The 22,589-nt window shown below is 47.1% G+C and overlaps 1 protein-coding gene across 13 annotated transcripts in view; it reads left to right on the top strand.

Annotated features, from left to right (window-relative positions):
• IGDCC4 (immunoglobulin superfamily DCC subclass member 4) overlaps nucleotides 1-22,589 on the top strand; it is an 88,576-nt gene that overhangs the window by 53,243 nt on the left and 12,744 nt on the right. For 12 of the 13 annotated variants that reach the window (XM_090149142.1, XM_031587840.2, XM_090149143.1 and 9 more), the window contains 14 exons: nucleotides 4,660-4,794; nucleotides 7,210-7,365; nucleotides 7,892-8,302; nucleotides 8,823-8,987; nucleotides 10,030-10,167; nucleotides 11,506-11,679; nucleotides 11,937-12,170; nucleotides 16,054-16,161; nucleotides 16,901-17,084; nucleotides 17,358-17,485; nucleotides 17,890-18,060; nucleotides 18,197-18,334; nucleotides 18,831-18,936; nucleotides 19,616-19,847. In XM_090149142.1, coding sequence (XP_090005268.1) covers nucleotides 4,660-4,794; nucleotides 7,210-7,365; nucleotides 7,892-8,302; nucleotides 8,823-8,987; nucleotides 10,030-10,167; nucleotides 11,506-11,679; nucleotides 11,937-12,170; nucleotides 16,054-16,161; nucleotides 16,901-17,084; nucleotides 17,358-17,485; nucleotides 17,890-18,060; nucleotides 18,197-18,334; nucleotides 18,831-18,936; nucleotides 19,616-19,847 — 2,480 coding nt within the window. The remainder of the gene's footprint in view (nucleotides 1-4,659; nucleotides 4,795-7,209; nucleotides 7,366-7,891; nucleotides 8,303-8,822; nucleotides 8,988-10,029; nucleotides 10,168-11,505; nucleotides 11,680-11,936; nucleotides 12,171-16,053; nucleotides 16,162-16,900; nucleotides 17,085-17,357; nucleotides 17,486-17,889; nucleotides 18,061-18,196; nucleotides 18,335-18,830; nucleotides 18,937-19,615; nucleotides 19,848-22,589) is intronic. The other variant, XM_031587837.2, reaches the window with a different exon arrangement.

Here is a 22,589-nt window from a genome sequence, read left to right as displayed (position 1 = left end):
GAGCCTGTTGTATTGAAAGCAAAAGTTACTCATCTCCAGCTGCACTAATGAAGGAAAACAGAGCTTGGATTCAAAGAACCACGGGGACTGGCATAGCAAAAGGGCAGCAGGAGGCTCAGAGAAGCTAATAGTAATTTTTGGAAAGGATGCGTGGTTGCAAGAGCTGCTTTTGTGGAGAGGAGGTAGCACTTGGCTCATGACATGTTATGGAAGCTTGGGTGTTAGGGGGTGTGAGGAGCTGTACTGAGGCTGTTCTGGAAGCCACTGGGGTTGGTCCTCTCTTGGCTCCTTGCTGTGAAGTGGTGCATTGCTGAGCTCAGGTGAGGGCAGCTGCAAAAGAAGAAACTGTTGCTTGCATGCTCAACTTTGAGACCTGATGTCACTGATATTGCCCCCAAAGCAGATACATCAGCGTCTCAGTATACAGTTTGGCAAGCATCCTGCCTAGAGATTTTGCACTGTTCTGGGTCTAGACCAGAAGTAGAAATAAATCACAGATAACTTCCCAGGACAATGTAAACAGAGGAGGAAGATGGGTGTGGAGGATGTTGTTCTCTTCTGTGGCTGCTGTCACCACTCTTCCTGCATGATCCAGGCGGTCTGTGAGCTGAAAGCTGGGTGTGGGAGTGGGTCGTGCTCAGTGAACACTGTGCTTGCATTTTTGAAGGTGTGTGCTTTGCAATGGGTAATTTGCTCCTTTATTGTCTGCAGAATAACGGCAGTGACAGCATTGACTTTCCCTAATGAACAGCTGCTCAGTGCTAGGATCTATTCCCGGAGGAGGCTCACAGGGATGAATAAGGTTTCATGCTCCTCCTCTAGGAGAGGGTGAGAAAGTTCTCAGAGCAAAAAATTGTTGCTTGATCACTGGGTATCTCCAAGTCTTGAACTACTGACAACTGAGAGCTGAATGTGACTCCACTCAAGTCGTTTCACCTGCAGTAGTTCTGCTGAGGCAGGGTGTTTATGGAAGCAGGAGAAGACATGTTAGTTCCTGACCAGAATCATCTTCTTGTCACTGCCAACAACTGTCACAACTTGGCTGAACAGAAACCATTTTCCTCCTGTTGCTCTGCCTGAATTCTTAGTGGATGCTCTGTGCTAAGAAGAGCGGGGAGGTGGGAGAAGAGAGCTGATGAATTATGGATGCTCTGGAGGCAGAGCTGGCTTGTAGGCTCTGAGAGTTTCAGATTGCTGCTGTATTTTATAACTCAAGCTCAAACTTCAAATAAACATTTTGTGCTTTGTCCCGAGCAGCTCCCCATGGTGCCTCCCTTCACATCCCTGCTCACTTTCTCTTCTCTTTGAGACTCTACAGAACTGTTTCTTATACTGGGCGTCTTGCACAGAACCTCCTGTGCTCCCCTTGCTGCATCCATTTGATTTCTGCACTGCACCTGATGCTATGCTCCATGATGTGTGAGTGATGGTGTGAAGGAGTGGAGTGCCTGAATTTAGCCTGACTGTGCTGACTTGTGATGGGAAGATGGAAAAATGCATAAATGCTGAAAAATCAGCTGCATTGAGTCACTTGTGAACAGGAGAACCTAGGGGACACTTAGAAGTATTTCTGCATATTGTCAGTAAGACTTGTCCCTTATGCTGAGATAGCATCCTTGTGTCTCCCTATGCAGACACAAACATGGGCACAGGGTGGCAAAATGTGCAGGAATAGTGCCTTCATCTCAGCGTTTCCCAGTGCCCTGAGCTCTGCTCATTCAGCAAAATGGATTCAGAAGGGCAACAAGTCTGCAAAGGCAGCAGTGATGGTGAGCTTTTCTAGGAATTCGCAGCTTGTGCCTTGGGCTGTGCAGAGCTTTTGCCTAGAGCAGCCCTGCTGCTTGGAGAGACAAAACAAAGCTGGGGACTGGGAGAGGAATCTCAAACCCCACGTTTTAAAATAGCAGCACTGCAGAAGCTTTTAGTACTCTGAAACAGACTGCATGGTGCAGATGTGTTCAGTGACCTGTTTTGTTCAGGCAGTGAAAGATGTCTTGGAAACTGCAGCTCCCTTTTCCTTTGGTTCTAACAATATTCCCTCTTGACCTGAAGTTATTTCAGTGGCAGTGAAGACAAAAACTCAAGTTGGTTTTGCTCTTGATGTTTGTCAGACGGCACTGAGCAGAGGTTTTCCTGGTTAGCTGAGTACTCTTCTTGGGAACTCTTCAAACCAAACCAAACCCAGTTCATAGCAGTTAACCTGAGCTCCATCCTATCCAGCTGGCCTGTTGAGATAGCAAGAGAAAAATGTGCTCTAAAGAATGCTGTTTAAGGGGATCTTGACTTGCAGGATTGCACTGCAAAATGCAAAGCTGGAGAGAGCTGCCCCTGTGTGCAAGAGGTGCATGGGGCATTCATCCATGTGCATACTGAGGAATGTACTGGAAAAGCAAGCAGGACTGTTTACTTTTGTAATATGATTTCAGTAGCAATCAGTGACAAACAGACCTGGCATCTGAACTGTTTTTCCACTGGGTTTTTGAGGCTGAGACCTGACTCCTGGCTGCCTCAGACCAGGATGGTTGAGCTGCAGGTCCCTGTGGCTGCAGCTGCTTTTAATGCTGTCAGAGCAGTGAGCCCTTGGCGTGTTCCTGTGGACAGGACTGATGACCGATTGTGGATTTTAGTGCTTTGCTGAACTGGAACTGGAGCTAAACAAAAGCTGCCATTCTAAAGAACTTTGTATTTCTCTGAGCCTCCAGTTTATGTGTCTCTTGTGGAAGCTCTCAGGCCTGGTTTACATTTAGCCCATTTCTGGCTCAGTAGTTCTCAAGCCCAGCGCTGGTGCTGTAGGAGGCCAGGGCTCTGACCTGTGTAGAGATGAGGTCCCTGAACCCACCACATTTTGACATAACTCCTTGCTCCTGTCCTGCCCCAGGTTGTCCTGCTGCAGCTGGATGTGATGGCTGTTAGGCTGAAAGCATCTGCAGGTGTGAGTGATATGCACAGCAAGTGTAATAGAACAGAGCAAAGCCCTAGCCAGTGCAGCCAGCTCTTTTTGCTGGTGTTTGCACAGGGCTGGGGTGCTGCTTGATGCCCAGCCATGGCCCCAGCTGGGGGGGCTGCGGGCACTCCTCGGTCTCTGCTTCCATCTGCTGGTCAAGCACGGGCTCCTGCTCTCTCTGCTCTGCCTTGGCAATTCTACTCACTGCTTCTAATACTCATCCTACTACAGATGGAAGTTCCTTTCACGTCTGTATGGGCTGAAAGAAAATTGCAGTGATACCAAGCAACTCTCTTTCATAAGACTCGTGCACTGAGCAGATGGCAGCGAGGCTGGAAATGTGTTGAGCACAACATGTTGGGTGCTGCAGTGTGCAGTCACAGCAGCCACAAAAGGCAAGTACATTAGAAACAGGGCAAGGAGGGCATGGTGCTTTCCTTGGCTACCTCCCTCAGTGTCTGGCAGTTGGAAATGTAGGGACATCCTGGGCTGGGGACTGCAGTGAGAGCTTTGATTTAACCATCCTGGTTAAATCAAACTCATGGCGTGTCCTTCATGAGTTTGCCTGAACCTCTTTGTTTTAAACCCTGTAGCATCCTGAGACAGTAGACTTACCTGCAGGCTGTGCAAAAAGCTGCTTTGATCTGCGTTGGACTTGCTGCCCACAGCTTTCTCTGCTCAATCCTGGGAGCACCTGGAGCAGGCTCAGGAATTCCACATGCTTTGTGATTCCTCCGCAGTTATTTCTCCCTTCCTGTGGACATCAACAACAGTGTCCCTCAGAGTTGAATGTTTCTGGGAGAGCTGGGAAAAAAAAACCTTGCTGCTGTTGAAGGTCACAAACAGTCTGGTCTTCTCAAGCATGCTCTGATTGTTTTAATCTGACAACAGAAATCTGGCCTCTGCATAGGCATTTCCTTAACCTTCCCTTAACCTCTGCTCAGTAGTGGATAGACACAGAAGGTTCATTTCAAGCATAAAATCCCTATCCCTTTCTCAAGAAATTGTGCAATGTAGCCTATAAATCTTCATGTAAATGTTGCTTGATTTTATGTGTTGGCCATTTGTCTTTGCACCTATCAGCTAAATAGCGTGCTCTCCTCTGGATGCGGAGTAACTGAGTCAGTCTCTGTGCCCTGTGGTAAAGGCCTGGGCACTGAGTCTTGACCTCTCTTTGTTGCAGTTCACAACACATGTCTGGGTATCAGAATTTCTTTAGCCAAGATGTTAGATTCTTTCTGAACTCTTAAAGTGCCTTGGCAAAAGATATGCTGTGTCCTGAGAAGTTGCTGTGCTTGAGGTGTCTTAGAATTAGATGTTGGAAAAGACCTTGAAGATGGTCAAGTTTAACCATCAGCCTATCAGCACCATGCCTGCTAAACCATGTCCCTGAGTGCCATCTGATTAACAAACAAATTAGCAAGAGTTGATGAAAATTTTGGGTTGAAACTCTTCTTATGTTCCATGAGAAAATTCTGTACTAACTTCTGTTGGTGTTGATATGATGGGAACAACTCTTTAGGGCACCTCTGTGTTCATTTCCTAAGGAAAAACAGTGCTGTCACATAAAAACAAGATCTATTTTTCTCCTCCAGCTAAGCATGAGACAACACACGTGAGACAACAGGGGAGCATGGCTGAGTCTGGTGTGCTATGCATCTCTACACACTTCTCCATTGGGAAGAACAGCCTTTTCTTTTTGTTTTTGGCATTAGGTTCCCAGCCAGCAGGAGGAGATGTCACCATCATTGCTGCTCCGGAGAACACCACGGTGGTGGCAGGGGAGAGTGTGGTGATGGAGTGCATGGCAGCTGCTGATCCCACCCCGTTTGTCTCCTGGATACGGCAGGGTGAGTGCAAGGGATCGAATGGAGCCTCTGTCAGCAGGAGGAATGGAATCTGGGCACTCATTTTCAAAACTTATGAGAAGGCAGACAAATCAGTGGGTCAAGATGAGGGCCTTTTACATTGCTGCCTAATGATGCAGGTGGAGGCATGGTGTAGGATGTCCTCAATAACTGGAATTACTGATTAAATCTGGAAGGTTACAAAGCACGTAATTCACCTCCTATCTGTTTGACCTGTGAAATATACAAAATTTTGGTGTCTGGATGCCTTTGGATCTAAATTAGTCATACTCATTGTAGGAGCTTGAGCAGTAGTAAAGGTCATGAGATGGGGTCGGGCCTGTGCCACTCCTCCGGTGACTCAGAGCTTAGTGGGGACTCTGTGGAATCTGCCATTGCCTTGGAGAAAGAACTTGTATTGTCTTGCAGGATTATAAAACAGGATAAGATCTGTTAATCATTGGAGTAGCCGTGAGCAGGGAGTGTTGCTGGGAGGTTTTTCTTCTAAAATCCTACTGTGTTCAAATTACTGGCTTTTGTTTTTTTCTGGTTTTGTTTTCCCCATCATAATGGGAAGCTGAGAAGATGCTCAGTTCTCATTAGAGGTGTACAAATGAGCCAGACTGGCATAGGTTACCCAGGGCTGACAGCCTGAGTCACAAGTGTCACTTCAGCAGTGTCACATCGTCCGATGCTTCAGAGGTTCTGACTGAGGCCATTTGCAGCTCAGGGATTGATTCTCTCCCAGAAAAGGCTCTCAGTTATTTTCACAAATCCGACTTATGATTTAAGACTCCTTTCCCCTGTAACCATTCATTGTGGTTGGTCTTCAGCCCAGACTTGTCCACAGGCAGTGATTTTTAGTGTACACAAATATTTCCTCTTCCCTTCAAAAAAGGAGCAAAAACAGTCTCACAGGACACAACTTGGGAAATCAAATCAGTGAGGATTACATGTTCTGGCAGCAATGTTTCTGTTTTATCCTGTGCACTTTACAATTAGAAATTACCATTTTTCTCATGCTACACCACTTTTTGCTATACTGGATACTGCTGATGCTCAGAGTAGATATTATCAAAGCTAATTATTGCTATGATTTTTTTATTTTTTATTTTTTATTTTTTATTTTTTTTTAATTGAGGGAAAGATAGGAAAAGGGAATTGCTGGATCAAGCCCTGGGCAACGTGATTTAGCTATGCATGTCCCTGTCCATTGCAGGGGAGTTGGACTAGATGACCTTTAAAGGTCCCTTCCAACTAAGGATTCTACAGTTCCTTGAACTGCCTGGTGAAGCAGTTCCTTGCATGCATTCAAGTGCTTCCTCACTGTTTTCAAGTGTTTGCTTGCTCTCCTCTGCTTTCCAGCATAGACTCTTCAGATTGGAAGGGATGGGTTAATTGCAATAGCAATTCTGTGTTATGCAAGGAAGACAGCAGTAAGGAGCAGGCTGGGTTGCTGGAGGATTAGTCATGTAGGTAACACAGGATTCTATCTCCAAGTTGTCAGTTTGGTTCTTGCCAGCCCTGGTGGGATCAGCTAATTGCTACCATCTGGGGTTGGATTTTCAGACTGCTCCTGTGCTAGTGGGGTGTGCTGATTCTCTCCTCCTGTGAGTGTGCAACCACTGAACTGTGAGGCCACCTGAAGCTCCCTGAAATAAATGGAGGGGCAGAGAATCTGATCTCAGCTTTGTTCCCTGCTGATGGTGCTAAGTAGGCACAGCTGCTCTGATTCAACTGAGTCTTTGAGGGCAGAGGAGTGATGTAGGTTTTGCTGCTTGAGACACCCATTTATCTGCAGCTGGAGAGGAACAAGAGGTAATGTTTGCAAATACTGTGTAAACTGGCTAACTCTCTCAACTCAGTAACTCCTGCCAGAGCTGGCATTGGGTTCCCAGTTGCCCAGCTGTGCCTCTCCTTGGCCATGCTGTGTTTGCCCAAATTCCAGCCCTTGACTGGACCCTCAGGACACTTCCTTTTTCTCCACAAGCTGTCTTGCCTAAATTTGGGTTCACTTCCAGGACCCAGAAGATGGAACAACCCCAAGTCATTAGCAGTTCAGTATTCTCTGACATTTGCATTAACACGTGAGGAGAGATGTGCGTTTGTGCATGGGGTCAGCAAGGAGATCCAGCAGCTTTTCCAAAGAGTATGCTAGCATAGCATTCCCTCAAATGTGCTATTCCTAGAGGATCTCATTCCAGGCACACTCTTTGCGCTACAGACTATTTTGATTTGAAACATGACTTTTTTGATTATTGCTAAACTAAACCTTAAGGCAATTTTGAGTCAGGCTGACCTACGCTCAGTCACGCGCTGAGGAATGTCCCAGCAGTAATATTCCTTTGGGCTGGGGTTTGGGATCTGGGGTCTCTGCTTAGAACTTCCTCCCGCATTTGTGCTTGTTTCTTCCTGCAGATGGAAAGCCTGTTTCCACAGATGTGATCGTGCTGGGTCGGACAAACCTCCTCATTCCTTCCAGCCAGCCCCATCACTCTGGAGTATATGTTTGCCGTGCTAACAAACCCCAGACCAGGCAGTTTGTTACAGCTGCGGCTGAGCTCCGGGTCCTGGGTGAGTGGAGAGCAGAGTAACTGCTGCAGGGAGAAATGCTGCCAGGTAGCCGTGGATTACCTGGTCTGGCATCCGGAGCCCTCCATGAGGTTGTGTTTGTAACCCCTGCTGGGGAAGAAGGGAGCCAGGTTAGAGTCGGAAGCCCTGTGCTGGGATAGCTCTTGGTGGGAATGTAACCTTTTTAATTTGGGGTTTAGTTCCTTCTATTTACTGAACCGTTTTATGCCTTATTCCTGTTTTCCTGGGTTTCCCTGTGGAAATCTGTATCAGCAATTAACTTTCAGTATTGTGGAATCCAACAGGGAGAACAGCCTAGGATCAGGGAATGCTGCGCATGATTGATACGGAATTTATTTTTCCTTTTGGATAGAATCTAAATTAAGCCTCTAGAGTCTGCCTGGCAAATCCTATCTTGTAAGCAAAGCTGCTACTGAATAAAACATAGCAGTGAGGGGGGAGGAGAAGGGATTTTCTCTTCTATCTTTCCCTCCTCCTTACTGCATTAATTTGTCCTCTCTCCTCCCAGCTACGCCCAGCATCTCCCAGGCTCCTGAAACCATCTCGCGCACCCGAGCAAGCACGGCTCGATTCGTCTGCAAGGCGGAGGGCGAGCCAGCCCCCACCATTCACTGGCTGAAGAACGGCGAGGCCATCCTCTCCAATGGGCGAGTGAAGGTCCAGAGCAGCGGCAGCTTGGTGATCAATCAGATCGGGCTGGAGGATGCTGGCTACTACCAGTGTGTGGCTGAGAACAGCCTGGGCATGGCATGCGCCACTGCCAAGCTCTCCGTGATTGTGCGGGAGGGTTTGCCCAGTGCTCCCAAGAAGGTCTCAGCTGTGTCCCTCTCCAGCACCACGGTCTTAGTGTCCTGGGAGCGGCCAGAGTACAACAGCGAGCAGATCATTGGCTTCTCGTTACATTACCAACGGGCTGTGGGTAGGTGTTACCTGCCTGTGCAACCAGGGAGTGGCTGCGGGGATGTGGTGATAAAGGATGAAGGTCTGTGTCCCTGGTTCTGGGCACAGAAGATCCTTCCAAAACCAACAGGAGACCCACCTTAGTATTGGGCCTTTTGTAATGGCGGGAGTTCCCCTGGGTCGCTGGACTGTGCTTAAGGCAAAGAACTGGATGTGTTAGTTTGGATAGTTCAAGCTGCTGTAGCCGAGTGATTGCAACACCTCTTCCATCCACTCCCGTACTCCCATTTCTCTTCCAACAGGGCTGGAAGAGCTTTAGTGCATCCAGATGCTTTGGAAACTACCCAAACTATCTCCTAAGTTTTGTTTTCTCCCCTTTCTGGAAGCAGTTGCAGTGGCAGCTAGACTCTTTTTCTGGGAACTAAGTTCTGTTACAGTAGAAACTAAGAAAAGCTAGAAAGACTCTGCTTCCAACTCCCGGCACCTTGTGGTGTCCTGGCAGTTCACTGACCTGCTGATTGGTGTTTCCTTGACTCCAGGAACAGATAACGTGGAGTACCAGTTTGCTGTCAATAATGATACCACGGAGCTGCAAGTGAAGGACCTGGAACCCAACACCAACTATGTCTTCTATGTGGTCGCGTATTCTCAGCTTGGAGCCAGCCGGACATCCTCTTCCATAATTGTTCAGACCTTGGAGGACGGTGCGTTGAATTAGATGGGTACTAGTGTCTAAAAGATATTTTTTCCTGTTTCATGGTGAGCATTGAAGATGATGCAGAGAATAGTATCAGCTCCTGGAAGCCTACACCTATGTCTTATAGCTTTTTGTTGTAAATCCTTTGTAGAAATAAACAAACCCACCCTGATCTGATCATTGACTTGGGTGATGGTGAGCATGAAAGTGACTTTGCTGACAGTAGGACTTGTTGCGTTCAGGTCCTCTGGACTTTCACTGACCTAATGTCAGTGGACTTGCTGCTAGGCCAGACATGATCTCAACTCAGAAGAAAGATGTCTATCACAATTTGTAGAGCTGGGGACAGGCTTGAAGTGGGATCCCTTAAGAGTCAGTTTGTGTTGATTTTGCCACTTATCACATAGCATTTTTTTGAGCAGTAAAGGCAGAGTGCCAGAAGGACTGCTGCCCAACAGAGAACATGTACAGCTCACAACAGACTTCAGGACAGAGACAGAAGCAATGTTTTTGGCAGACCTCATGCAAGCCCCTGCTATGCTGTAGGGTGCATTGTGTGCTTTAATGCTCCTGACATAGAGCACTGCATGGTCTCACATGTATGTGTCTGAAGTTTGAAAAGCCGAGTTGAAAGCATGAAAGCTACCTGCAGCACAGAACTGATTCTCCAGGAGGTGGGGATCACCAAGCTGAAGCCTGGTATCTTTAGTGTCAGTTATTGTCTCTTTGATGCTCCATGGTACTGCACAGGCACATTAACCAGCCTGTTTACCTGCCTGGTTTGTAGTTAACACAGGGTCGCCTAGATGTGGCAACACAGTGTGGTGTGGCCAGCAGGCTCTGAGCAGCCTGTTGAAGCTGAGCAGCCCACCTTCCCTCCACCTTAGAAAGCTCCTTCTGGTTCTCTAAGCTGTTGGAGATCTGTAGATGTTGGATACCCTCCATGACAGCTTGTCACATGTGGCTGTGCCAAGTAGTGGCCTCCAGCCAACTGAGATGTGTCGAGGTCTTGCCACCATGTTTGCTGACTTTCTTTTGCGTTTTCTCAGTCCCTAGTGCTGCTCCTCAGCTGTCCCTGTCAAGCATGACTCCTGGTGACATCCGTGTGACATGGTTACCTCTTCCTCCAGAGCTGAGTAATGGCAAGATAACAAAGTACAAGATTGACTACTGCACTATCAAGGAAGGTAAGGAAAAAAGTATGTTTGAAGGGAGGAAGGTTGTCTTTTGCTCCAGTATCTTCAACAGCATGTCTTGCTGAGGGGAAAAGGTACAAGACTGAAAACGGAGGGACCCATTTTTGCTAGGAGCAGAACAGCCCTGCCTTATCTGGGCTCTGCTGGTGCACTTCAGACTCCTCTGAGGTGGTTGTGGAGGAACCAGTGTGCCCAGGCCCAGTGTTTCTGCTGCCCCATGAATGCTTGCATAAACAGCCCTTTGGTGTGCTTTGTATTTTGGGAGAAGAACTTGATGCTGGCTGGGGAAGAAGGGTGAATGCATTTGGTTTCTTTAAAACCAAGTCTACTCAATAATCTGTATGTAAGTATCCTGGCAAGGTTATGTTGCTCTGTTGCTAAGTTTTATCTGGTTTTATATTGTCAGCCACTCTAAGAAGCCTTCAGCAGGGATGGTAACACTTCCGTATTCTGAATGCAGTTGTTCTGATTCCATGTGTGCTTGCTTTGCAAATCTTTCTGGGTATTCACTTTTAAAATCATCAAAACTTCCACTTCCCAAGGTTATGCTTCTTTCTAAGAGAACAGTGAGGAACGTGATGAAGTGCTGGACATGTTCCTGTGTGTTTGATCTGAATCAGTAGTCTGCAGTGTGATTTCTGGCTCTTGTGTTCTTGTTTTGTTTTTATTTTTTGCATTGAGCCTGCATGCACCTCTGTGGGATCATAAAACCTTAGACGTTTGCAGTCCAGGGTTCACACCCAGCAGTATGCTGCTACATATCAGGACAGCACTCTCAGCTGAGCGTAGGTCAAGTGCAGCTGAAAAGCAAGACCTGTGCATTCACCAGCAGTCAAGATGAATCCTAGCAAGACCGATTAGTTGTTACAGCTGAAATCTCAGGTTGCTCTCAATTTAAATTTCCTGTTATGTTCCTTATGAATTTGGGTAAGCTGAAAACGGAGCAATCGAACCTCAAGGTAGCATTGGTGAGGTTTTACAGAATTGGTGAATTTTACAGAAGCAAGGCTGCTGGATGGCTCCTCTTCAAATTAAGGTGACGATTTAAGTACAGCAGTGAGTGCCATAAGTTCCCAAGTTCCCATCAGCTTGTGCTCACATTCTGCTCTTGTGTCAGCAGCAGCAAGGTTTCTGACAGCTGCCCCTAGGCAGGCTCAGTGGTGCTGAATGTGATGAAGGGGTTGTCAGTCAGGATTTCAGCCCTGCCCAGTCTTCAGTTCTCAATTTTCCTGGTGGCAAGAGTGCATGTAGACCATGTAATTGTTGCTGGGTTTGTTTCTACACTTTGTCTGGAAAAGTCCTTTTTCACTGGTGTCACCTTGGTTCCAGCAGATCAGGTTAACTCCATTGAAGTGGGTGGAAATGAGACACAAATCACTCTGTACTCACTGCATCCCAACAAAGTGTACAAAGTGCGCATTGCAGCCAGCACCAGCGTGGGCTACGGGGCCCCATCTGAGTGGACCCAGCATCGGACTCCTGACAGGGACAACCAGACACATGGTAGGAGGCTGGGTGCTGCTTGGGGTTGGGAATGTGGGGTGCAGGGTGTTATTTCTCAGATTGGGAACTTGAGGCATAACCAGAAATGCTTGTGTTCATTAGGGAATTCTGACTATTGGTTTTGATTTGAGCAGAGCACCTGCCTTTGACTTTCTGTTCAGCAGCCCCTGTATGTCTTGGGTAGTGGGTCTTTCCTCCTTCCATGTGTAGTTGGTAATGGAGATAAGTGACTGAACATTTTTTTCTTGTTCTTCTAGTTCCATTTGCACCAACAGAATTAAAAGTCCGAGCGAAGATGGAGTCTCTCCTGATTACATGGCAACCCCCAGCCAACCATGCCCAGATATCAGGCTACAAACTCTACTACCGGGAGGTGGGCCAGGAGGAGTCCAGTGATGAAAGCCCTCTGGATGGTGCTGAAGATGAGAGCTGGGACGTAGGACCCATAAAGCTAAAGAAGAAAGTGAAGCAGTATGAACTGACTCGACTAGGTGAGCTGGTTGCACCCTAGCATAGGTATGGAAACCCAGGGTCTGACTTTCACACTTGATAGCAGCACCAGGATTCTCTCCTTGCCTACAGCTGTGTAGGTCCATGACCATATGAGCTGGGCACCCTTCCTGAATTTGTTTCTAAGAGCACTCAAAATAATTTGTGGTCTGGGCTTTTTGGGACATATTCTAAGAAGAGTATAAAAGAAAGAAATGGATGAAGCCAGATTGTATTTTTAAATGAGGACTATACCAATATACATAGTATATACTAATGAAAGGATATGAATCAATTATTGTTCACTGCTATGTCAATATGAGAGTGCTTGGATTAAAATCACCAGTTAGGGCAGTGATCTCTCCTTGGCTGTATATTTCTAAGAAACTTCACAATTGCATGCTTTTTGAAATGTTTCTATGCTAAAATGCAGATAAGGGTTAATTCACAGCATACTAATTTTGGGTCAGTATTCTCCTCCACCTCCCCTAAAGGAAAAGATATAGGAGAGTGTCTGTGGCTGGAGAACAAGCCTGAATTGCAGTCAGGTTTACCTACTGGGCTGACTGCCTTTGTTTTTTTCCCATAAGACATTATGTTTTAACATCTCATTGTATTAATTAATTGACTTGCTGATTGATACAGGATGGAGAATGAAAAGAATCGTGGCAGATGAGTCCTTAAAAGCAGTGTTCTGCTTCTTAAGAGTTTTTCCATCACCCACTTCATGCTTCATCTGTGACTGTTGCTGAAACGAAGGGGCGAGTGTCTAGCATATGTATGATGCGTGGTGTAAAGGTCAGCCTGCAGCACCTGGAAGAACAGCTTGTGTCATCACTAAGCAAGTTTCCAGCACTCCAGTCGTGCAGCAGCCATCCTGCCACAGAGAGTGTTAACAGTTACGAGTTTCTCTGAAGAATTTAGGTCTGTAATTATTGCACTGAGGAAACCACATGTGAACATCCTCACGTGCTGCTCTAACCACTGGCAAATCAGTGAGCAGAGGGACTCGGGAGTGGGCTGAATTGGTTCCAAATGCTTTGGCATGGCGATGCTGAGAAGGCTGCTTGTTCTTCTGTAATTACTTCCTTAAATCTGGGCATCCGTCAAGACCTAATGGTTTCCTTATGATTTGGCTGTTGTGTATCAGCTATCATTGTATCAGGAAGAAAGTCTCAAGTTTCTTCCAGCATGGATGTTCTCTTTTCTACCCCTGAGCTGCTGAATGATGTCCTCCTGCATGTGTACAGTACAGAAAGGGGTCCGAATCTGGCTGTGCTGTGAAAGACAGGGGTCTGGACATGGAGCAGGGAGGAGTGGTGGTTGAGATGTGGAAGGGTTTGGCACAGAGCTCCCCAGGGCAGGTAGTTACATCTGCTTTGGGGGTCCTGCAGGCAGAGCTGGTACCAGTCTCAGGACAGACTGGCAGATTTGACACAGTTCACACTGTTGCATGTGGCTGATGGGAATCAGCCAGGGGGGCTTCCTGGCACATGGGTGTCCATGTGGGAATCAAGCAATGGAAACTTCTCTTAAGATCCCCCAGAGTAAAAGGGAAAAAAAAAAAAAAAGGTGGGAGGTGAGGGAGGGGGATAAGAAGCAACATTATATCTTGGGAATATCTTTTGATATCAGTGTAAGATGCTGATGGTGCTGTCTGGTGGGAGGAAGATTTGCCCAGACTGGCCCTCAGGGTATGGGCTGCTGAAGAAGTGTGGTGGCTGAAACTGCAATTTGAGACAAGAGCTTGTTTCATTCTCTTTCTGATTGGTCTTGCTAATAAATTGGTGCCAGTTGACTCCACTACCTCTTCTCTGTCTCGCAGGCTTCCTTTTCCTCATCCTTCTTCCCAGTATTTGGCTTCTTGATTTTGGTTATGTCTCAGCTCTATTTGAGCTGTCTCAAACAATGGAAGATATTTTCTCCTGTGCTCTTGTTAAACTCTGAAGGAAACCATATCTCCTTGGAGTGGTATCACTGAGGTCTCTCTTTGTATCTCCTCTGGGAAGGTATGCTGAAATCCTGTCAGAGAGGTGGGCAGCCTGAAACCCAAAGAAAGTTGTCCTGGATTGCCAGGGTAACTTATTGCTGAGAAGTTCTCACCAACTTCTATCTGTGTTCTACAGTTAGTCTTTGTAATGGTGTGTTACAACCAGGGCCATCACTGATTGAAAAATAAACAATAAGCATCTGATCCTGTCTTCCACGTTCCTGTGAAGGAAGAGTGCGTTCCTCTGCGAGTGACTCCCCAGAGATCTGGGTGTTTTCCCACTCAGGGGAAGGTATGGCATCTGGCCTACATGAACACCTTGAAAAATTGAATGAAACAACATATTTAGCATATTGAATATATTACACAGTCATCCAGATTAGTGACTTGAAATGATCTGGACTAGATTATTCTGCTTATATTTAATGTATGATGGAATGTAGTGAAATACATCTGTTTTCATGCTGCCTACTAGCTTCTTGACAGCTTGATAGAGCTTTATGTCTGCCAGTTCTAAGAGCTTGAACATCTGGGCCTGTGTATAAAAATTGAAGCCAAACCTCTGACTGAGAAGCCCAAAATACCCCTGTTTGCAGAATATGAAGTGCTTGATCATGTAGCAGAGCTGTTCTGGCTTCGTGTGTAAGTGTCTGCTGTATTGATCCTATCCAAGGATGGAGACAGGACTTCTCCTTCCCTTCACTTCATTCCCTGCTAGGAGCTGCCCACAGCTGCATCACATCTGCATGCTCTTCCTCTTCATTTTGGATCTCATCATCTGTGATGAGCTCGTGTCCCAGTGAAGCCCAGCCAAATGCTCAAGCTGGCAGGAGATGGGCTGTGGGTTCTTGGTTCCATCAAGTCTATGGTCCCAACTGTTTAAAAGGCAAGTCCCTTTTGGCCTTTTCCTCCTTGTGTGAGTTTGAAGTGTTTTCCTGTGAGTTTGAAATGCAGATCAGATTGCTTTGGAGGCAGACAGAACTCTGTTTGCTTTTGAGATTCTTTCAGGGAGAAAAATGAGGCTGAACTGTTTTTATATTCTGAGCGTGAACATGTGTTGTGGAGCAGTGAGAGCCTTTGGTAATTGGTACCATTAGCCTCTGGGAGCATAATGAGTGCAGTAATAATAAAATTGGCATCAATAAGAAGAGGTTTGTTCTGCGTATGTTGTCTGGCAAAGGGAGCAGTGATCCATCAGGGCAGGGAACGAACAGGCACGTCCCAAATTAACAAACTTCATTAACATGCTTCAGCTAAAGATAGTCCAGAGTGCTCTTTCTGAGCTCCTTGATGGGTGAAGGGAGGAGCTGCTGAGTGTCATTTGAGAATTTTGGATGTCTCAGTCTGTTTTCTCAATGAAAACAGAAAAAAAACCCTTGGATGTTGCTTGGCACGGCAAAGTGACTTCAGTGATGGGCAGCTTAAGGACTTCCAGAGAGCAAGTTCCTCCCAGCAGTGAGTAAATCAGGACTGTAGAAACAAGAGGTGCATCTTGAAGAGATGAAAGGATGTTCCTACTCCAAGGATAAACAATGCAGCACATCCACTCCCATGGGGATTTTGTTAGCTTAAAGGGGAGAAAAATCAGGAGATCCTGAGATGATGTGCTACAGGCTGTGTAGCCCCCTTGATGGGTGCAGAAAGTCAATTTGCTGCTGATCACTTCTGTGAAAAGGGAATGGAGAGCTTGGGAGTGACTGTGATAATACGTGCTCCAGTTGTGAGACAGTATTTGAGTGCAAAAGTCTCTAAGGGGAAGTGTGTTCTGATCTGTTTTAGCAAATTCAGCTCCATCAGAGCTGCTTTCTTGAGTCAGATTTAAGAAAACATGTCTAAGTGAGGAGGGCTGCTGACAAACATAACCCTGGTTAAACCCTGACTGATTTTTCTTCTAGCTCCTGGGAAGCTCTATGAGGTGAAGCTGGTGGCATTCAATAAGCACGAAGATGGTTATGCAGCAGTTTGGAAGGGCAAAACAGAAAAGGCGCCTGCAACAGCAGTAGGTGAGGAATGCGCTCTGCTTGTTGTCTGTCTCTTCTGTTTGGCATGTGGCTTCAAAAGAAAGGTAAAGTTACAGAAGAAGGACTTCAAGAGGGACTTTAGCAAAACAAGAGAAGACCCAACATAAGGGAACTCCCTTGGACAGTCATTGCAGTTGCATTGGAGGAGTTATCCTGAGAAGGAGAGAAAAAAGCAAATTGCCCCCTTTCTCATTAGGATTGTTCTTGTGCAGAGTTGAATAACCTTTGTGGTCTTCTCTCTGGCCCTGCTAGTGGCTCAGGGCTGGTCATGGAAATGCCAGGTATGCCTGTAAACATCAAAGAACATGAGTAAGCAGGATACCACTTTTCTCACAGCATTACATAGAAATTAAAAGCTCTGAGGACCCAGACTCCATTTGTAGCTCTGCCAGTCTGTTGCGGGGTGTCAAGGAGCCTGTGCTCCTCCTTATCTGATGTGGGTCTGCTGAGTGGGTGCCCTTGAGGCTGACCTCCTGTGCACCACAGCGCCAACAAGGTGTATGGATCCTCAAGGTGTGTGGGACTTTTTCCACACATCATAAAGAAATGCATGGATGGGCTGCATACACAGGCAGGTTGAGCATGATAATGCTGGAGGCACCTTTTTTTGCAGGCTTCACAACCTTGGTGTATTTTTCCCCTGTTTTGCGTCCGTGTCCCTTACCTCACTGTCGTTTATGTTCCCACATCTCTTTTCTCTTTACATCTTGTACCACCATAGATCCCCCTGTGCAGAAGGGTCCTCCACTGCCTCCAGTCCAAGTCTATGCAGAGTCCAACAGCTCAACTTCTATATGGCTCAGATGGAAGAAACCTGACTTCACCACTGTCAAGATTGTCAACTACACCGTGCGCTTCAGCCCTTGGGGCCTGAAAAATGCCTCTCTTGTTACGTACTACACAAGGTAAGGGGGATGCTGAGGATTCATCTGCCATGTATTACTCATATCAGGAATAAACACAAGGAAGGAGGAATCTGCAGGGAAGTTACAGTGCTGAGCAAAATCTCATGTGTTTGAAATGCTGGAAATGTCTGCTTTGGTCACAGATACGTTCAGAGCTGCTGAAATGTGGCTCTGGAACTTCCACAGTGAGGATTTATCCATTCATTTGGTAAAGGTACTGAGGTGATCCTTCATACAATCTGATAGTCTCATGAATGTCTTCTTTTTTGGCAGCTCGGATGAAGATATTCTCATTAGTGGGTTGAAGCCCTACACCAGATACGAGTTTGCTGTGCAGTCCAATGGTGTTGGTATTGATGGGCCCTTTGGCAGCGTGGTGGAGCGATTCACCCTTCCTGACCGTGAGTATTTATGGAAATTAAATCCTTCCCTTTCCTGGATTTCTATTGAAGTACAGATAGAGCTTTAGGGGAATGGAGATGAAAGAAAGGAGGGTGTGTGTGTGCTCATTCTCCTGAAGATGATCAGCACTGCACAATCTCAAACTGAGCAGTATCAGCATAGTGGTGTTTCCCTTGGGTGTTTGGCCACAGTGTTTGGCTACAAGTCCTGCTCTGTGCTGGGCTGGAGCCTGCACTCTCCACAGCTTGTTGGGATGAGATGCCTACTCACATGGGTCACACCTCGTTTTATGCAAACAAAGATGACTATGGCACTACTGAAAAGAATTCATAGGAGGCACAGAACATTCAAATGCTCTGCTCCTCATTTCTGCTGTTCTCACTGGCTCTCTTGCATTCACCAGGTCCCTCAACCCCTCCATCTGATCTGCGGCTGCACCCCCTCAACCCCTATGCAGTCCAGGTGCACTGGTGTCCCCCTGCTGAGCCCAACGGCATCATTGTGGAGTACCTCATCCTGTACAATGCCAACAACACGCAGCCTGATGAAATGTGGACCTTGCTGACACGAGAAGGTGAGCCATCCTGAGGTACTGGCACACACACAAACACTTAACTAAATACCAGAATTCTGCTGCTGCTCTGCTACAGCCATATGAATATGCTTGAAACTGCACATTTTGAACCCCTTTTGGCTTGGTTTTTGATCAGGAAATATCTTCAGCACTGAGGTGCATGGCCTGGAAAGTGATACCAGATACTTCTTCAAGATGGGAGCAAAGACAGTCGTGGGATCTGGTCCCTACTCAAACGTGAAGGATGTGCACACCCTCCGGGAGAAGTTGTCTGGTATGAATTTCCCCTTTGTCCCAGAGCAGAAGTTGCACAGCAAAAAACCACGGTTCGTTAGCAGTAGCATTTCTCTTTTTGCCAGTGAATTGCCTGATGTCACTGCAGAATGTGGGATGTGATTGTGGGATAGGTCAGTGAAGAGGATCACAGCAGTCCTCAGAGGTGCAGCTCTGTAGGCCCCAAGTGGCTGCAGAACCCATCCAACAATAGAATTTGATCTCTTTCCTCTGTCTCAGCCCTGTGGAAAATCACATGCCGTCTATATCTCACTACCTTTATTAGGCCTGTGTAGCATGAAATTAATGAATGTGCATAGATGCCAGTTTGCTTTTAGGTATTCTAAACTGTCACTGCCAAGTCTCTTTTCCTTTGTTTATATAGAAGCATTGCCCATTGGTTTTAGTGGAGCTGATGCTTCTCTGAACACAGGATACTTTGTGCCTTCTTTCTACTAACAGTTGAAATGATGCATCATCTGTCTTTCTCCTGCTAGATGTTCTGGATATCCACTCTGTCACGGGAATCATTGTGGGGGTCTGCCTGGGGCTGCTCTGCATACTCTTCTGCATGTGTGCCAGCTTCCGCAACAGCAAGCAGAGGTAGGTGTCACTCAGATCCCAGGGGGTAAAGGAGACAAAATGTGCTGTAAGCTTCCCTCTGTTCAGATGGGCTGTTTGGGATGCAGTGAATGACATCAGTTAAAGACTGAGTCACGGGACTAGCTAGCTAAGGAGCATACTTAGTGTAATCTCACATTTATTTTCTCAGTATTTTCTATTGTTAGAGTAATAGATTTTTGCAGTGAAAATAAAAACAAGAAAAGAGAAAAAGCACTATTTCCCAAATTATTACCTATGTGCTTGGGCAGGTTTTGTTTCTGAGGTTGGGCAACTCTAAGGATGTTTGAAAAGGATATGCTAGCTTTCTCTTGGGAAGATGTTGAAAGATTTCCAGTGACAGGTTGGTTTCTGTAGGATTGGACTCAGCCTAAAGCCTCCTGCTATTCCAGGGGTCTGAATTCAGTGATAAACTTTTGGAAAGACCTTGGTAGGAAACCAGCTTAGTGCTTGACAAGGGCTTTGGGCTGGTAAGGGATGCCAGGACAAGCAGTGAGCAACTTCTTCAGAGTGTCAGGGCTGGCGCTTGGGTCTGGTTGCTTCTGCAGGGGAAGGCTGAGCGGCCTGGGCTGGATTGCTGTGTCTGGCAGTCTTGTAGCTGTTTGGGGCAGAGGAATGTGAGGATGATTGGAGATGTCATCTCCTGCTTGTTTTTCCTCAGGGAGGCTCTGCCAGGCCTGGATTCCCAAGCAACTGGCAATTCTTACTACCATCGGGGCAGGCAAGGGGTGGCAGCTCCCTGTGCCACCTCGGACACACATGAACTGGAGTCCCTCATGTCCCCACTGCCAGAGGATGCACCTGTGCCCCTAGGAGACATCACAGAACTGACAGAAGTGCACAGCCTCATCCACACGAGCCTCCCTGAAGACACTGTCCATGGGAAGAGGAAGGTAACGACTTGTATGTGTGCGATGGTTCCCACCCCATGCAGGAGCCTCCATTTGGTGTTCTGCTGCTTCGGATCTGATTCTGTCTTAGCTCTGCAAAGTGCCGGTAGATACTGTTGTAATTAGGGTGAGAGGTGTTTTGACCACATGCACTGTGTTCACTGGCATCCCCTTGAAGGTGTACGAGAAGTAAAACCCTTTTATTTCTGTGAACGTTTTATTTTGAAGAAGTCTTTTCCTGCCGTGCTTGGTTTGCCTGACATTGTGTTGTCTTTCACTCCTCCCTGCCCATTTCCTCTCTCAAGCTTGTCTGAAACATTTCATTCCATTAGGGAACCTTTAATTGGCCTAATTTAGTTAATCTGTTTATGTCTCTCTTTGTAACCCAGGGAGAGCATGTAAAGTAATTAGGAGGTTCAGTAAAACAAATGCATTGTGAACACGCGGGATTTCATGTTTGCATTGACGATATGCTTGCATGTCACAGGAGGATACCTGGCGAACCTGTGCTTGTTGCTAGCAGTGAAGCAACTATGGCCTTTTGGAAATGAGAAATTTCCAGCTGCTGTTAATATTCCTGTGCACTGAAGCCATGCTCATGACCATCCCCAGGTGTTGTGTTGGATGAGTGCTCAGCTGAAGGAGACAGTTTGCAACCAAACTGCATCCATGGATATCAGTGGAATGTGGCTCCCTATCTGGACCCAAGCCGAAGCGTGTGAGGAATTTCCTACAGATCTTTCAGTTAAATAAGGAACAAATGTTTTCAGTGATGGTGACTTACCCAGAAAACAGGTCTAGTGGAAGGAAATCCCCTCCTCTGAGAGGCCTTTTTAGGGGTGGTGTGTCCAGGTCTCTCTTTTGCAAAAGGAATCCTGTTAGCAAAGCTTTACTGAAAGGTTTTAGTGCCTGTAAAGCAGAGGCTGGAAAGGGCAGTGCCAAGGTCCGGCCATTCAGACTGTGAGCTCAGGGCCCTGGGTTCTGTCATGGAGGCTGGAAGTTGGTGGCAGTCAGGTGATGTTCAGAGATGAGTGCTTCAGGGAGCGGGCAATTCTGGCTGCAGTTTCTCTGCCTCCCTAATTGGATGGGAAAAGGCAACTAGGAGTTAATTTGCCAAGGAGATTTGCTAGCAGAACAGAGGGCCTGGCTTTTGATGGATGTGGACAGAGAATCAAGGATCACCGAGGAGCAGCCACCCGAAAAGCAGTGCTGTCACCCGTGCTGCCCAGTGAGGATGACCTGGCAGGTGACAGAGCTGGGTGGCAGCCGGGAGCAACAGGCTGCTGTTGCTGGCAGTGGGCACTGGAGGGAGATGTGCTCCCGCACAGCAGGCCCCACTGCCCCTTCCTGCAGGAGGTGCCCCCTGAGCTAACCTCCTCCTTCAGTCTGCATATTCAAAGCTGAGCAGTCTGAGATTGAAGCCGTCTTCACACTTCGGTTGCCATCTCTTTTGTGCTTGTGTGCCACGTGTGGTTGGTGTTTTGAAAACTGAAGGCAAAGGATGTGGTAGAGCTGCAGGAAGAAAGTCCTCATCGAAGGAAGTTCTTGGACTGCATCGTATCACGTCATTGCAGAAGTCAGGACCTTGGCTGAGACAGCCTCACAGTCTGACACTGCTGCTGTGGGGCAGGTTCATAACGCTGCAATGCAAACGAGCTGGCAACTGAGGATGTGTGACCTTCTCCAATTGCCTGCTGGGCCCTCTGCCCTGAGAATCTCTCCTGAAACATGCTTTGTGTTGGCTGGGTAGCACTTGCTGTTAGTGGCAGCAATTGCTGCTCCCGTGCTTGCAGACTCTTCCCATGCTGGTGCATTACTTAACATTTCACGGATTATTCTCCATTGGTATTGTTCTTGTGGCAGCCTCAGCTTCAGTGGAAATTGGTAGCTCCATGTTGTTAGGAGATGTGCAGACACTACGAAGGGACTATCCATGTGCCATAAGCAGTCAGAAGTAAATGAATGCTGTTTTGCAGGGATGGAGAGCTGAGAGTGAGGGCAGGAAGTCTTTAATAACACCAAGACTGAGCAGGCTCCTGCAAAGAGTCATAGGCAAGGGCTTTGAGGAGAGTCATCGGGTGTTCTGAGGGTTTGGATCACCAGGTTCTTCACATGCAGGCTCTGAGTCCTCTTGAGCCGCTATCAGTACTGCTGGGGGAGTGGTATGGTGTGAGTGGAAGGGCACAGTGGGGGTTTGAGCTTTGTCCCCAGCCTGGATGGGGATGTGCCCCCTTCATACAGCACGCTCCTGCTATGACCGATCTGTTGGCACGGGACCCTCTGATGGCTGCAGCTCATTAGGCAGGGCTGCACTCAGGCACTGAGCAGGCCCTTTTCCTTGCTCTCTGCATTTCTCAGTGGACACACTTGATGCGTATACAAGTCCTCTTGTGATTTTCCTCTTTGAATGTCTTCTCCTTTGCAGTGAGCCCAGCCTGCTGTCCCCAGTAGCCCGCCTTATAAATGGCACCGTAACGTGCAGACTGTGGTGCTGCGGCTGTGCTTCCCTGACAGATGGACTGAGGATGATAAAATGGCTCCACTCCAGGCATCCCTGTCACTGCTACTTGTGGGCCAAGTGATTTGGGGGTGGGGGAGAGTGTTAAGAAGCATCTGCTTTCCATGGAATACTTGAGGTTTTTGTTGAATGAAGCCAAACTCAAGCATTTTGGCTTGGAAACGTTTGCTGTTGTGCTGCTTGTGAGCTGGATGGAGCCTTGCTTACTGCCCCACTGTCTCCCATGT

Source organism: Phasianus colchicus, chromosome 12, assembly GCF_987193195.1.
Source record: "Phasianus colchicus chromosome 12, bPhaCol1.hap1.1, whole genome shotgun sequence".
NCBI classification, from domain to species: domain Eukaryota; kingdom Metazoa; phylum Chordata; class Aves; order Galliformes; family Phasianidae; genus Phasianus; species Phasianus colchicus.
This window is presented reverse-complemented; position numbering and strand designations above follow the sequence as displayed.